This window comes from Nicotiana attenuata, chromosome 8 (assembly GCF_001879085.1).
Source record: "Nicotiana attenuata strain UT chromosome 8, NIATTr2, whole genome shotgun sequence".
NCBI lineage: Eukaryota > Viridiplantae > Streptophyta > Magnoliopsida > Solanales > Solanaceae > Nicotiana > Nicotiana attenuata.
The window spans coordinates 12466269-12482051 of NC_031996.1; the positions used below are offsets into that span (position 1 = coordinate 12466269).

Genomic DNA, 15783 nt, shown 5'->3' on the forward strand with positions numbered 1-15783 from the left:
GGGGAGCGCAGAAAATATGGGGACTTGGGGGAAGGGGGTGAAACTTTATTTTCCTAAAAAATATTTTCTACTCTCTAACCAAACACTAAAAAATATTTTCGGAAAAAATTTTCCACTCACAACCAAACAAGGGAAAATAGGTTATATAAAATTACTCATTTTCCATGGAAAACATTTTCCTTCGTACCAAACACACCCATTATCTTATTTCAGTCAAAAGGAGTCTCCGAGACCTCGGGACATAGCTTCCGCCAATAGTGAGCTTAAGAATCACATTCTGCACATGTTCTACATTATAGGTTGCAATATTCAGCTTCCACTTCTGAAAGATCAAATAGAGCTGGCATGTAATTGTGTGTATATTGAATTGTAACGATATATAAAGAAGCATAATAAAGACTTTGTAACTTCTATCAAATCTAAATAAAGATTGCTCCGTTCAACTGACAATATCTATTAAAGAAATAAATAGGTACTACTTTGAATTTTGAAGCATATCAAAATTTGCTTTTGCATATGGTAGTTCACTAGTTTGGGGGTAGAGCTACAACAGAGCACTCTGCTGCTTCAGTAATGTGCTAAAAAAATCTCCCAATTATGCATTTAAAAAATAAGAAGGGAAGAGAACGAAGTCCATTGCAAGACCCAATAATGCATTTCCAAGCAACCTGTTTACTAGCAAGCCACTCCAGCAGTGGATGATAAAAAATAAAAGGACTTGAAAAATTAAAATAGCTACAGAGAGCACAAAACTTCTCCAAGAGTCCAGGTTTTAACATGTCAAATAAAATCTGTCCAATTGACTTGGCTTACATAGCCCCTTATCTAACAAAACTATGACCTCCATCAGGACCAATCTCTAGAGGAAAATGTTCCATATGACAAGAGTCATGAAAAACATAGAAAAATGACTCACATCATACAAACACACCCGTGTTCTTTGGCTGCCAAGTACCATGTACCTCAACCCATCCATACGGCGTGTAATTTTACATGTCGAAAACAAATGCATTCGTCATCCTTCCAGACTGGCATACTACATATGCAGAAATTCTTAGGAAGGACGGGTGGAAAAGAAAGTGGCAAGTGGCAAAAGAGGGTTCAGATAGGGAGGAAGAGTTAGCAATCCTGGCCAGAAGAGCCACCCCCCACAAAACAAGTTATGCAAGTTTGAAGCTCACAAACCATTGTATCAAGTATACACAGAACAGGGATGTCAACATAAAGGTAGTTTTACTCCCCCACCTCCTGCGCATCATATATCCGCTTACAGGTACAAAATAAAAAGAAAAGAACCCCAAATAAAGGTATTCCTTTTAGCGGAAAAATAAACACCAGCATGAACCCAATTTTGCACAAAATGCGTAACTCCATTCCTGTACATTGCAAGAGTGTTGAAAGTACATTCCAAACTACAAGACGACAGCTTGAGGGAAAATTAAACACCAGCATTTGAACCCGATTTTGCACAAAACACTTCGTTCCTGTACAGTGCAGGAGTGTTGATAGTACATTCCAAAATACAACACGACAACTTGAGGGAGTAAAGCATTACAAATTACATTAGCACTGAGTTCTAATATTGTACATTCTTACTAATCAGTACCTCGCGATGGCCTAGGATACCCTACTATAACGGACTACAGAGGAAAATTTGCAAGGCACCTACAGGCTTGGAGCATTATTTGCCACATATGTCACAGTTCTTCAGGGGCCATCTTCTAGGGCTGAATAATAAAGCAAAGAATTAGATTACATAAGGAACATCGCCATGCTAGTCACTATTTTTCTCTTTTGTTCTTTTTTTTTTTTTTTTTTTTTGGGGGGGGGGGGGGGGGGTCTCATTGTACTGGCACACTCTTTTTGTTCTCTCTCTAACTCCCAGTTTAAGGTTGAGATGAACAGAGAAGAAAGATACTTACTACTTAAAATAAACCCTTGAAGCAGGCTCTGAGCTCTCTCTGCTTGCTCCGGAGTGCCTGATATTTGTATTATCTTCTCTGTTTCCTCAGGTCTATCCTCAATCAATTTAACATTTGCTCCTGACAACTATCAGCAATAAAAATAATGTTAACAATGATACTTGCTGTAGGCAAACGTGATTCTTAAGGAAAGTGGGTGCAATGAAGAAGCCAAACTGACCTCACTAATCTGAGCAAGCTTATTTCTTGATTTTGTTATCAGTTTGGGCACTGCGTGTGGAGGTATGACAACTTCCAATGTACTTCTAGTGACCAATGGTACATGCATTCTGGAAAAGAGAAATTTAAGTTCAAAGACAGCAAACTACCATGGTTTAAGATAAAACAGAGAATTGTTACCTATTCAATCCACTTGGAATATCTTCACGACGCTCATTTTCATTTTGCTTGGCTATTTCACTGGCAGATGCCCCAGTTTCCTACAGAGAAAACACCTTTTAATGGAATATAATAGGAGGATCCAACACCTATGAATCCAGCTATTAGACATTTCCTTTTTTTGATAAGGAGCTATTAGACATTTCCTGAGACAACTAAGGCTACTTGACAGGCTATTAAGTATTCCAAGCTCATTAGGATGTAACAGCAAAGGCTGGGGATAAGAAAAATCAAATTCATCCGGAAACAAGAAGGAATGGCAATTAACTCACTTTTACTGGCTGTGTCATCAGTTTGGCTGGTGCATTTTGATAGATTGAAGTTTGAACATCATTCACATTGTAGTTTTGTTGAGAAGGAGATGTGTTGTTGACGGAAATTTTGTCTGCTCCAATATTACTCCTAGCTGGGCTTGAGGCAGGTACTGCTGGTGAGGGTATATCCTTTTGAAAGAACTCCCGATAAGTGTAACTCCGAAGCCTCGATGTCACTTCAACAAGTGCTTCTCTAGCTGCTTTTATCTCTCCAACAATCTGGAGATTTGAAGAATTATGGACGTGGAAAAAACAATGAGTCCAACGACTGGACACCAGTACTGCTAACCAACAACAACAACAACAAACCCAGTGGAATCCCACAAGTGGGGTCTGGGGAGGGTAGTGTGTACGCAAACCTTGCCCCTACCCTGGGGAGGTAGATTACTGCTCTAACCAATAATCTGAATTCTCTTATACTGCTCCAACCAATAATCTGAATTCTCTTAAAATCTTTTCTACACAACAGCAACCTATGCTATACTAAGACATTTAGGATAATTAGTGGCAGCTGATAAAACTGCAGATACAAGATTCCTTCGTTGCACAACCCATGTATCTTGCAAAAGGAATGCACTGCCCAATTATGCACCATCTCTGGCGCATATATCAGCTAAACAACGCGAGAATTATATTAGCTACATTGGTACCATCATATTAGAAGATTAAAAGAAGATTGGCATTACCTGTATAATTTCATCAGTCCCTGAGACACATGGTGGAAGTTCTTCCTTTGGTAGAATTTGGACAGTAGCACCAGTTATTTTCTGCATGTCAGATAATGGTCCATCTCTTCCTCCCAAGCATTCAACTTCATCTGTTTGCACAACTAAACGAGTTGTAATAACATTTTCCTTCTCTGGAACAAGATCAACAATGCGGGTTTGAATATGCAAAAGAGCTTCCTGAGCAGGAAACAGCTCATCATCTGGACCCTAAAAGACAAATATAAACCAAGAGATCTTTTAGAAAGTTTTAAACATCATTTTATAAAAGATAATTTTATGAGGTCTATGCTTGATAAAGTTAACAAATTCAGAAACAAGGCTAAGGGTGGAGAAAGCTAGTGGAATCCTCTTCTCCCATACAGCAAACTAAAAATTAAAACTCTAACAGCCAAAAGCAGCAATAACTTACTGTGATGTGAAAAAGAAAAAGGAGGAGTACCTCATCAGACATAATGATTATGACCTGTTCGTTTGAGCTAGCAACAGGATTCAAAATCTTGACATCCACACCAATCTCATTCTGAAGCAACTCTATAATTCCATCTGATTCCCCAGCAACAGTATCAACCTTGTCAACTGGACATAGAATTCGGAACACAAGATCTTCAACATACATGACTTGCCCATTCTCATTGCCGGGAGCGTTTCCAGATTCAATGGCATAGCCAGACGAGGATGAGGAATAGTTGTTGCTTCGACCACTACTCATACCAGCAAGTAGCCTTGATCCAAAACTAGACCCATTTTCAGACGCCCTGCGGGTTGTATTGTTCATGTGAGGAATAAATTCGTCATCAGGAGGAACGAACCGCTCGGGAGAATGTAGCCGACCAGGAAAGTGACTACGATCACGATGCTGGCTCTCCCTCAAGCGTGAGGAGATAATTTCTATGGCCTTTTTCACAGCATTCATTTCCCCAACTACCTGCACACAAACAGGTTTCAGACATGCACAATGCATAACGCTACGCTGCACTACTAATGATTGCTTTTCAGGCATGCATTAGCTATCTAATAAAATCCACCACATTATTACATTTGCCACAACGTCCGGATAACGTTATACACAAATATCATGATTTATATGAAAAGCTCAGAATCATCACGCACAAGAGATTATAAATCAGTAGCAGCAGTATTTTACCACTCTTTAATTAGAAATCTCCTCTTTGTAATCACAAAAGTAACTTTAAGAGCATTGTCTAAGAATTAGTTTAATGTCAGTAACTATATCAAATCAACTATAAGGCAGGCAAAAATAATTGCAAGTGAAATGATCCCTTTAAATCATATGAAGGCAATGAACTGCATTGATGTATCCATGTTCTTTGAAATATTTTTTTTCAAATCATTACTTGGACAGAGGAAAAACAATGCGATATGCAAATGTTTTGATGGCTTCGGGAGGAAACGTAAGCAGGATATGGTCCAATATAGAAATGTTTAGCCATCAAAACATAAGTGCTATGATTAAACATATGACCCAAGAGTTTCAGCAGATATCTGCATGATTACCTGGACCTACAAGTTCCTGAAGGGAATCATCAGTAAATTTGCTCTAATGTCTTTTAAAGCAAAATTCATTAGTGACAAATCAGAGTTAATTGACACCTTGTGGGTCTCTCAACTGAATCATTGAATAAAAGCTCATTTTTCCATGCATATTGACCTCCGAACAATAGGTAAATACCTGACATCAAACACTTCATCTGGAATACCCATTCAAGGAATTTTTAGATTGAACTACTCAGCAATATTGTACTGAGATGAGCTTAATGGAGTGACATGGATAGTGAGGATTCATATAGCCAACCCCAACTTGCTTGGGATTGAGGCGTCATAGTAGTAGTTGTACTTGTTGTTTGTAGATACCCTAGTCAGAATATAGCAGAAAGCAATTTGGGTTGTCACATGTAATATCAATCTCGCCCCAATTTTAACCGAACTCGGGAAATAAATATAGGTGCTCAAAAATTATGGCATAGAACATTAGCCATTCATTAAAATATCATTAGATATTAGTTATCCGATCCATTTCAATTCAGAACATCTTCATTCTTGTATCCTATCTGAACTCAGGTATCATCGAGTCTCATTGTCAACTGAACTAGTGTTCATTTCTACTTAAGATACATGTTCGTTCTCCAACTTCCTGAGTGACAAGTGACCTAGTGTTCATTTCTACTTAAGATGCATGTTCGTTCTCCAACTTCTTATGCAGTATCAGCTAACCTTTTTCAGTTCCAGCAAACAATGATACAAATAAGTTCTAGTTCCCAATGGTAAGAGTATTTTTAAAAAAATTATCTTTGTCATTAGTTTTTTCTTTGTTTCAGCAACTATATCAGTGTTTCAATTAATGGTATGGTTCTGGTCACTTTATCGACAACAATGCACAAAGTCACGGTCCAATTCAAATTAACCAAGACAAATCCATATGGAGACTTTAGAAAACTCCAGGAGCAGTGTATGAAACTGAGGTATTTGGTATTCTAACCTGAACAATCTCCTCTGACATCGAAACGCAACGGGGCAAAGTGTGATCTCTGGGCAAAATTCTAATATGAGTCTTAGTCTCCATCCTCATTTGCTCAATAATTTTCCCTCCTTTCCCAAGCAAACACCCCACATGCATTCTTGACACCACGAGCCTCGTCACGGCACGATTATTCCCACTAAGGCCCCTCATCCTAAACTCCTCTTCCACTTCAACCCCACCACCACCACTGTACCCTCCATCACTATCCAAAATCCTCTCATGTATCAACAGCAACGCTTCCTGAGCTGGCGAAAATGCCGGCATTCTACCGTCCGGGTCCCGCCTCCGAGTATCCGAAATCTCAATGATCCGTTCGTCGTCTCCCGGTATCAGTTCATGCACATTCACCCACGCCCCAGTATGTTGCCTAATCGCCTTAATAATGCTACCTGATTTCCCAATAACACCACCCGCCTTAACATCGTGGCACAAAATCCGATAACTAGTAGTAACCATTAACGAAGGGTCCTGCATTTTCCGGCCTCCTCCACCGCCGCCGCCGCCGCCGCCAGTGAGGGAACGGCGGTGGTGAGTAGGAGCATAATGGTGATTATTACCGTGAGGATTGTTGTTGTACCTCTGTTTAGTCCTGGGTAAGTTGTTCTCGGAATCGTAGTCTTGGTCGTAATAGTATCTCTTAGATCTTGATCTGTCCATGTCGTTTTAGGGTTTCAATATCAAATCTGGAAGTGAAATTAAGGTATTAGAGTAGTGTTAGGGTTTTTCTTGAGAATCGTGTACTGTTTTGCTGCAATCTGTACAAAACCCTAGAGAAGGGGAGAAAGGGAAACTGAGTTCAGTAGAGCCAGTGATGATGAGGAAAATGTACATAATAACGAAGCTTCAGCTTATGCTCCTCCATCTGCTGCTGTTCATCATTTTTAACTTTAATGCTTTTGTAGATTCAATTTTTGTTTGCTTTACTTTCTCTATTTGTGTGAGCAGCTGCTGCTGCTGCTGCTTTTTATAATCGTGATTCCTAACCCCTTCTTCATTTTGGTGGGGCGTAGTGGGTAAATACCTTACTAGCAAATACTAACGTGTAAGTGGACCCCAACGATGGGCGTGTAACTCACGTTCCCCACTTTTAACGTCGTCGTTTAAGGGTTTGAGTGTACTTTATTAGAGATATATTGAAGTTTTTAAGGAAAGACCGAAGCTTCGTTCTTTTGGACTTCTAGTCGTACCATGTTACTTGCTTCTCTGAGCAGTATGTATTTTGCTATTTTAGGTTGTTTCTTTTTTCATTGTTTGTATACTAGTTCTTCTGTCTCAAATTCTCTGTCATCATTTCTAAAATTAATTTTAGAAGTTTAAGATAAAATTAATTATTTTTTTCTATTTTAACCTTAGTAGTACACAACGAATAATTTCAGCTCCTCAAAGATTCTCTACAAACGACAACGGTAAAAATAAAATTAAATATTATGTAGGAGTTTCTAAATATTATGTAGGAAGTTACTTTCTCCGTCTCAAATTATTTATCATGTTTTTATTTTCTACACCCTTTAAGAAAATAATAATTAGAAGGTATTTTTAACTATTTTACCCTTATTTATATCTTATTGGTATTTGAAGGGATACTTATTATTTTCTTACACATTAAACTTATGTGTCAAGAAGTGTTTTTCACTTAAATAGTGTTAAACAAATTGATACACAATATACTTTGAGCTTTCAATGCAATTCTATTGTGGTAAGAATATGTTTTTTGCAACAAGTGACTGGTTGCAAAAATATTTGATACTAGGGACTGGTTCATACAAAAGAACTCATCTGCTGTTTGAACAGTTATTATAAGCAGGGCAAGTTCAGCATCAAGCAACTATATGTTGCAACAAGGCCTTATACCAGAAGAGTCCCCGGAAAAGACTAATTATGGATCAAAAGCATTGCCAAGGCATCAGTTCATACTTTGGCTGGCTCTGCATCGACGATTAGCCACAATAGAAACTAAGGAAATGGGAATATTAGTAACAAGTGATTGTGTGCTATGTGGGAAGAATATTGAGGAGATAATAGAGAATCTTATGTTTGTATGTGATTACTCCAGAACTATGTGGGCTACATTGGATAGGAGAAAGACACCATATTAGGAGCTGGGATGAGGAGATTGTATGGATAAAGAAGAGCGCTACCAGCAAAGTCAGAGGTGACATACTAGTATTTCTGTTTGCAGGCATGGTTTATTACACCTGGGCAGAGAAAAACTGATAACTTCCATGGATGGAAGCTTTAGTTTGAGAGTGAATTAAGGAAGAAGATGATGTGAGCTTTAGAGAGAGAATTTCTCAAAATGAATTTCATATTCTTCATTGAATTGTATCTAACTATGTACAATTATAGTGTAGTTATACACGATACTCTACTAACGTCTAACTACTCTAACCGCCTAACCACCTACATAGATTATAACAACTTAATATTATGTGGGTCCCACGGCCACAACTTGCTTTCCAACTAACTCATCTTCAACACTGCCCCTCAAGTTGATGGCTTGAACAGGTTCTTCACTCCTAAATTTCTCAGCAGATAGTCATGTTATAGCTTGCCCAGCCTCTTAGTCAGGAGATCAACTAGTTGCTCTTTTGTAAATATGTGTTCAGTTTTCATTACTCCTTGTAATATTCTTTCCCTGTTACGGACTAAAGTCCTAAAGAAAAACGACCCCAATCCTTCCCCATCCCAGTTCAAAGGTCTTCTCGCCCTTTTTTTTCCAGGGTCGACCTCAAACCCATGCGGTCGATACTGTAGCTCGAAATACTTCTTGTAGTTGAATAGCGGGCCAAATATGGTGCTATCTCACAAAGTGGCAATCTATATGTCACGACCCGGATTCCCACCCTCGGGAGTCGTGATGGAGCCTACTAGTACGAGCTAGGCAAGCCAATTAATTTCACAATTTACCCTTTTTACTCATTTTATATTCATTAGCAATTTTCAATAATAATAATAATAACAACATTTAAACAGCGGGATTTAACATAAGCGGAAGAAAGGAACAATAAGCTATCTAAACATGAATATCTAATACAACTGTTTGAACCTCGACTCCCCAGAACTGGTGTCACAGCGTCACAGACAGTCTAAGATTCACTACACACAAAGTCTGAAGAAATAACAGTACACCGTTTCTGAAATAAGGAAAATGAAAGAGGGAATAGAAGATAGAGGAGACTTCAGGGCCTGCGGACGCCTGCAGGTCTACCTTGGATCTCCTTGTGGTCTGAAGGTAGCCAATTGATCTACTGTCCGAAGTCAACAGCACTGGGATCTGCACAAAAGAGTGCAGAGTGTAGCATCAGCACAACCGACCCCATGTGCTGGTAAGTGCCTAGCCTAACCTTGGCGAGGTAGTGACGAGGCTAGGACCAGACTACCACATAAACCTGTGCAGTTCAAATATATATACAGCGCAAAAGAAATACAGAAGTAAACAAGTAAAGATGGGAGGGGGAAACATGCTTCGGGGAATAACAGGTAAAGACAGAATATCAAGAGAATTATAAAGGGATCAAAATCCAACCACTAACAAGAATAAGGAAACAAAAGCAGATTTCACTTTCTTTTCACATCTTGTTGCAGGCATGCAACCCGATCCCATTTCTCATATCTTGTGGCAGGCGTGCCACCCGCTCCCATTTCATGTATCTCGTGGTAGGCGTACCACCCGCTCCCATTTCATGTATCTTGTGGCAGGCGTACCACCCGCTCTCATTTCATTATGTCTTGTGGTGCGTACCACCCGCTCCTATTTTATTATATCTTGTGGTAGGCGTACCACCCGCTCCCATTTTATTATATCTCGTGGTAGGCGTACCACCCGCTCCCATTTCATTTTATCTTGTGGTAGGCGTACCACCCACTCCCATTTACAAGCCAACAATAATCACAAGGAATCTCGGCAAGGGAACAATAATATCAACAAACATCCCGGCAAGGGAACAATGATATCTCAACAATATCCCGGCAAGGGAACAATAATATCAACCAAACATCCCGGCAAGGGAACAATGATGATAATAACATGTGAGGCACAATAAACCACAACGGAGTCATAACAATTTATAACACAAGACTCACGGGCATGCTTGACACCGACGTATAGATACTCGTCACCATGCCTATATGTCGTACTCCACAATTAACACGTAGAAAATAGACACAACTCCTAATCCCTCAAGCTAAAGTTAGACCAAACACTTACCTCGAACTTCCACGGCCAACTCAATCCTCAAACACCGCCTTTCCTTTCGAATTCGGCTCCAAATCAATTGTATATATACATAATCGACTTCATAACTTCAATAAACGCTAAACAATCCAATTCCAATGCTTAATTATGGCTTTCTAACCATTCTTACCAAAAATCCAAAAATTGATCCCGGGCCCACTTGGTCAAAACACGAGGTTCAGACCAAAACTCGGTCACCCATTCACCCACGAGCCCGAACATATAATTAGTTTCAAAATTTGACCCCAAAACGAGGTCTAAATCACAATTAATCAAAAAGCCCTAACTCTACCTAAATCCCTAATTTTCTACCCTTAAGAACATGATTTAAGCCTGGAAATCTAATGGGTGTTAATGGAAATTGAAGAAAAAGAGTCTAAGATTACATACCTATGAATTGGTGTTGATTTTACTCTTCAAAATCGCCTAAGTTCTGATTTTGGGGAAGGAGATGTGAGAAAATGGGTTATTCCCGTTTCTGTTACTGTTTAAAAGAGCTGGGCGACAGTGTTCATCGTGTTCGCAAGACCGCTGTCGCGATCGCGAAGTGCAGCCTTCCTCAGGCTTACGCGATCGTGAGTCCTCTTACGCGTTCGCGAAGGGTTGGCCCCCCTGACCTTCGCGTTCGCAGGCCTGTGCACGCGTTCGCGTAGAGGAACGATTACTTCCCAGACTAGCCCCCCATTTACGCTACGCGTTTGTGGGACATGGGTCGCGTTCGCGTAGAGCAACCCCCCAGTGCTCCGCGTTCGTGTCCCGTACCTCGCGTTCGCATTGAACAAAATCCACCCCTGCCCATTTTCCCTTTCGCGATCGCGAAGCACAGGAGGCCTGTGCATCAGAAGAGCAGTTTCTGCAATTTTTCATTAGTCCAAAACTTTCCGAAACTCACCCGAGCCCTCGGGGCTCCAAACCAAACATACGTACTAACTCAAAAATATCATGCGAACTTAACCGTGCGATCAAATCGCAAAAATAACCTCAATGGCAACGAATTAAACCCCAAAATCCATGGAATTTTTCAAAACTTCTTAAAGCATCAAACTTTGCATTTACAGTCCGAATCACGTCAAACAGATTCCATTTCTTACCAAACTTCACAGAGTTATCTTAAATCATATATAAGACCTGTACCGGGCGCCGGAACCAACATACGGGCCCGATACCAACATGTTCAAATCAAAATTCATTTCAAATTCCTTTAAACAATTTCAGAAAATAATTTCCTTTAAAAATTCATTTCTCAGGCTTGGGACCTCGGAATTCGATTCCGGGCATACGCTCAAGTCTAATATTTTCCTACGGATCCTCTGGGACCGTCAAATCATGGGTCCGGGTCCGTTTACCCAAAACGTTGACGGACCCGGGTCCGTTTACCCAAAACGTTGACCGAAGTCAAATTAACTCATTTTATAGTCAAAATTTATCATTTTTCACAGATTTCCTCATTTAAGCTTTCCGGCTACGCGCCCGGACTGCGCATGCAAATCGAGGCGATGCTAAAAGAGGTTTTTAAGGCCTCGGAACACAGAATTCAGTTTAAAAGCAAATGATGACCTTTTGGGTCATCACACTATATCTATATACTTTGTTCTTTCGTGAAAGATTGGGTTGGCTGCAATCTGAATTGCAGCCTTACTATCACAGAGTAGCTCAATAGGTAGCTCAATCTTCACTCCAAGCTCTCCAAATAGTCATATTGGCCAAGTTACTTCAGCAGCATATGCAGCCATACTTCTGAATTCTGCCTCTGCTGAGCTCTTATAAATTGTCTCTTGTTTCTTGGACTTCCATGATATCAATGCATCTCCAAACTTTACTAAATAACCAATGACTGATCCTTTGGTTTGCAGGCAAGCTCCTCAGTCTGAGTCACAGTAGTCTCTAAGTTTGTTTGTGCTATTAGCAGGCATTAGGAGACCTAACCCAGGCTCAGCCTTGACGTATCTTACCACCCTAAGGTCTGCTTCCATATGTGATACCTTTGGACAGTGCATAAATTGGCTAAGGACCTGCACTGCAAAGGCAAGGTCAGGTCTGGTCATGGTGAGGTACAGCAACCTCCCTACCAGTTTTTGATAGCTGCTAGGATCTTTCAATACCTCATCTACTATATTAATTTTCATCCAGTTATCATAGTCTGCTGATGTTAGTTTTGGTTCATTTCAAGAGGAGTGTCAGCAGGCCTTGCTCCACTTAGGCTAGATTCAGAAATCAGCTCCATAGCATACTTCCTCTGATTCATTACTATCCCTTTTTTGGACCTGGCAAATTCAATGCCTAGAAAGAACTTCAACTCCCCAAGATCCTTCATTTTGAACCTAGTCTGTAGATCATCTCTTGTTTGGTTTAGCTGACTAGGATTGTTGCATGTGATGATCAAATCATCAACATAGACTAAGATTACAACTACGTCACACTTTTCTTTTCTAGTGAAGAGAGAATAGTCAAAGTGACTGCTGGAATTCCATCTCCACTAGAGCTTCTGTTAACTTCATATTTTACTGTCTTGGGGCCTATTTAAGGCCATACAGTGACTTTTGGAGTTTGCAAACCTTCTGAGGCTCCTCCTGTCTGCAAAAGCCTTCAGGAATATGCATATACACTTCCTCAATAAGATAACCATTATGGAATGCATTTTGTACATCCATTTGGTAAACCTGCCAATTCAGAGAGGCAATTAGAGCTATAACAGACCTTACAGTGACCATCTTTGCCACTAGGGAAAAGGTCTCGGTGTAGTCAAGCTCTTCTTTCTGGTTGTAACCTTTGGCCACCAACGTGGCCTTATACCTTTCAACCTCACCTGAAGCCCCGTACTTGACCTTAAAAATCCACTTGCACCCAATAGGAGACTTGCCCGGAGGCAGGTCTACAATGGTCCAGGTGTTGTTGTCTTCATGAGCTGCTACTTCCTGCTTCATGGCTTGCATCCAATTGGGATCTGAGACAGCCTCTTTGAAGGACTTAGGTTCAGGAATAGCTGAGTGAAGTGCCAGTAGATGTTGATTAGGTGTTGTTAATGTCGCGCCCCCTTTTTTCCTCCTCGCGGAGAACGTCCGGGTTTCAACATTTCATTGGGGAATAACTTTTTTCCTTTTGGGAATTGGGTATTTGAAGAGTCGCCACCTAACGAATTATGGTGCGTTAGGGCACCTTGAGCAATTAACTCATAGACTAGTTTGCATTACCAAAGATTTAGGGTAAGGGCTCAAAATAACCTTGAGGGGAAGGTGTTAGGCAATAACCTTGAGGGGAAGGTGTTAGGCACCCCTCGCGGTCCACAACGGTGGGTCCCGGCCGAACTTATACTAATGTGAATTAGTCATTTTAACAGATAAACAATTTGACCACGTACTTGCAAGTAAAGGCATGTTTTGACATATTAAGCACATATATAGTTCAAGTGATGAAACAAGGGAAATGGTTTGAACAAGTTTCACGTATATAAAGAAAAGTAAATTCATTTAAACAACGGGAGTTGGAAAGGGGGTCCTAGGTTGATTAGCCTACAGGATCATACCCACACAATGCCCGGTAATCACTCCTCAATGAGGGGCTACACGTGGCATTAGCGCGTAGTCATCATATCCTTACTACCCAATTCCCTCCCCTTGGTCATAGCCTAAAGCGTTCTAGCAACCTTGAAAGATATCCTATGCGTGCACTACCCGTCCCTTCCTTGTGGCCCTGGAGGTATTTAGGACCTCTAATTTAGGAAGTTCTAAACCATCCTAAGGTGTTCAAAGGAGAAAAGTCTAAGCGTCAATCAAAAACAATTAGGACTGCATTAAATAGGGAACAATTACAGGCTCACATTTTACCTCCACAAACAGAACAAATAAGTGCACGCCTCAAACAAAAGCTTCAGGTATTTAAGAAAAACCTTAGAACATGATATCTAGGTGAGCAGAGAGTATTCAGTATTTAACTAGGACCAAAGTGTCAAAGACCTATTCAGCTTGCCTACTGATTTTAGACCTGTTGAATATGAACAATCACAGATAACAGATGATGGTTTTACAGTTGCAGAATTTTAATCCCCTACAGGTTTGCCTAGGCGCATAATAGTGATGCCCTATGAGCGTGGTACCTATTGCTGATTAGGAATGCAGAAAACAGTAAGCAAGTTTAAACAGGCGATTTGAATCCTATGGGCATGCGTTCTACTGACACTGATTGAGAAACGAGTAGGTTGGTTAATCTGATTCAGAACTTGCAGGCATGGGTTAAAGTTAGGCCGGTTTTAGATCTTATAGGCATGATTTCTATTAAAGTCGTTTTAATCCTATAGACATGATTTCTAAGGAGATGAATTTAAATACATGATGTAAGGGAAATTGAACTTCAATTATTTTACACCCTATAGGCATGATATCTAATTATAGAGCTAATTTGGATCTTATAGGCATGACTTCTAATTGTGTGACAGTAAAGCATGCAGAATTCACCAAAGCAAGTCTTATAGGCATGTTATCTAAGAAACACATTAAAATAGACCATCTAGGCATGTTATCCACCCGATTTTACCCACAATATGCAACTACCCACCCATTTTCATTAGTCACCCCAAATGTTTGTTTACGATAATTATTACAGACCAAGAACTGAATATAAATTACATAAATAAAACATAAGCTAAGCTATAGGGAGCATGCAGTGGGCCCAAATGATTTCCAAGCCTCCAGTAGTCTCAAATGCCAAAGTTCCATAGCCAATTTCATGTCCAGGTGTGTCACAGTTTCCTAAGGACCTCAAGGATCCCAGGCAGTGCTCACACCCAGAATTTTCTCAAATAGTAACTGATTATTGTGCAGTGTGGAAGTGTCAGCCCTGATATGCTAGAGTTCAGAGAGATCTCAAGGTTCTCAAGGCAGTACACATATCAGAAGGGGCCGAACCTAGTAGTCTAAGAGAAAAGTGAGAGTGCTTAACATAGTTTTGAAAAGGTTTTGAAAATAGTACAGAGATGACTCCTAGGAGTGAAAAGGTTTTCTGAAACAGGAAATAGTTTGGTGGTAGAAGACAGTTTGAGAAGAGTACCAAAACTCTTTTTGAAAACAACAGACAATCAATTGGTCATAAAACATCCAGATTCAGAAACATTCAACAAACAGATTTCACATGGGGATAAAGGGATTGGGGCACATAAGAGTCACATTGGGGATACATGAATAGGGTACAGAGGAAACATACAGTCAACAACTGCATAAAATACTTAGGGTCTTAGAGACTTAGCAGGCTAATCATGTACAGTAAATAGTTAAGACATAGATCACAGATGTAAAACAGAAAAGCCCAACATGTTCACATAATTTGGGGATTGAACAGATATTCACAAACAGACTGGTTACGTATCAGATAAGTAGGTGAAGTGTAGACATGCTAATCATACATTGTACAGGACAGAGTTTAGGCATGCTAGGCAAAGAAGTAAGCGGGAAGACAGGTTGAATTCATAGCTGATGAACTAGTGCAGGAATGAAACACAAAGGATTTGAATTTCAAAATTTAACTAGAGACATACCAGCTGAAGAAAAGAATACAGAATATAAAACAGATGTGGTTCCAATGTCTAGCCTTGGCTTTCAGCCGGCTAGACCAGTGA

At 40.1% G+C, this 15783-nt stretch overlaps 1 protein-coding gene across 1 annotated transcript; it reads right to left on the reverse strand.

Moving 5' to 3' along the window:
* LOC109230932 (KH domain-containing protein HEN4) lies at positions 1350 to 6935 on the reverse strand. The gene is made up of 8 exons (XM_019396423.1): positions 5900 to 6935; positions 3842 to 4327; positions 3361 to 3609; positions 2633 to 2893; positions 2322 to 2401; positions 2143 to 2251; positions 1923 to 2049; positions 1350 to 1727 (listed from the first exon to the last, which is right to left on the reverse strand). The coding sequence occupies exons 1-8, from the start codon at positions 6596 to 6598 to the stop codon at positions 1708 to 1710; spliced, it is 2031 nt and encodes a 676-aa protein (XP_019251968.1). The 5' UTR covers positions 6599 to 6935; the 3' UTR covers positions 1350 to 1707.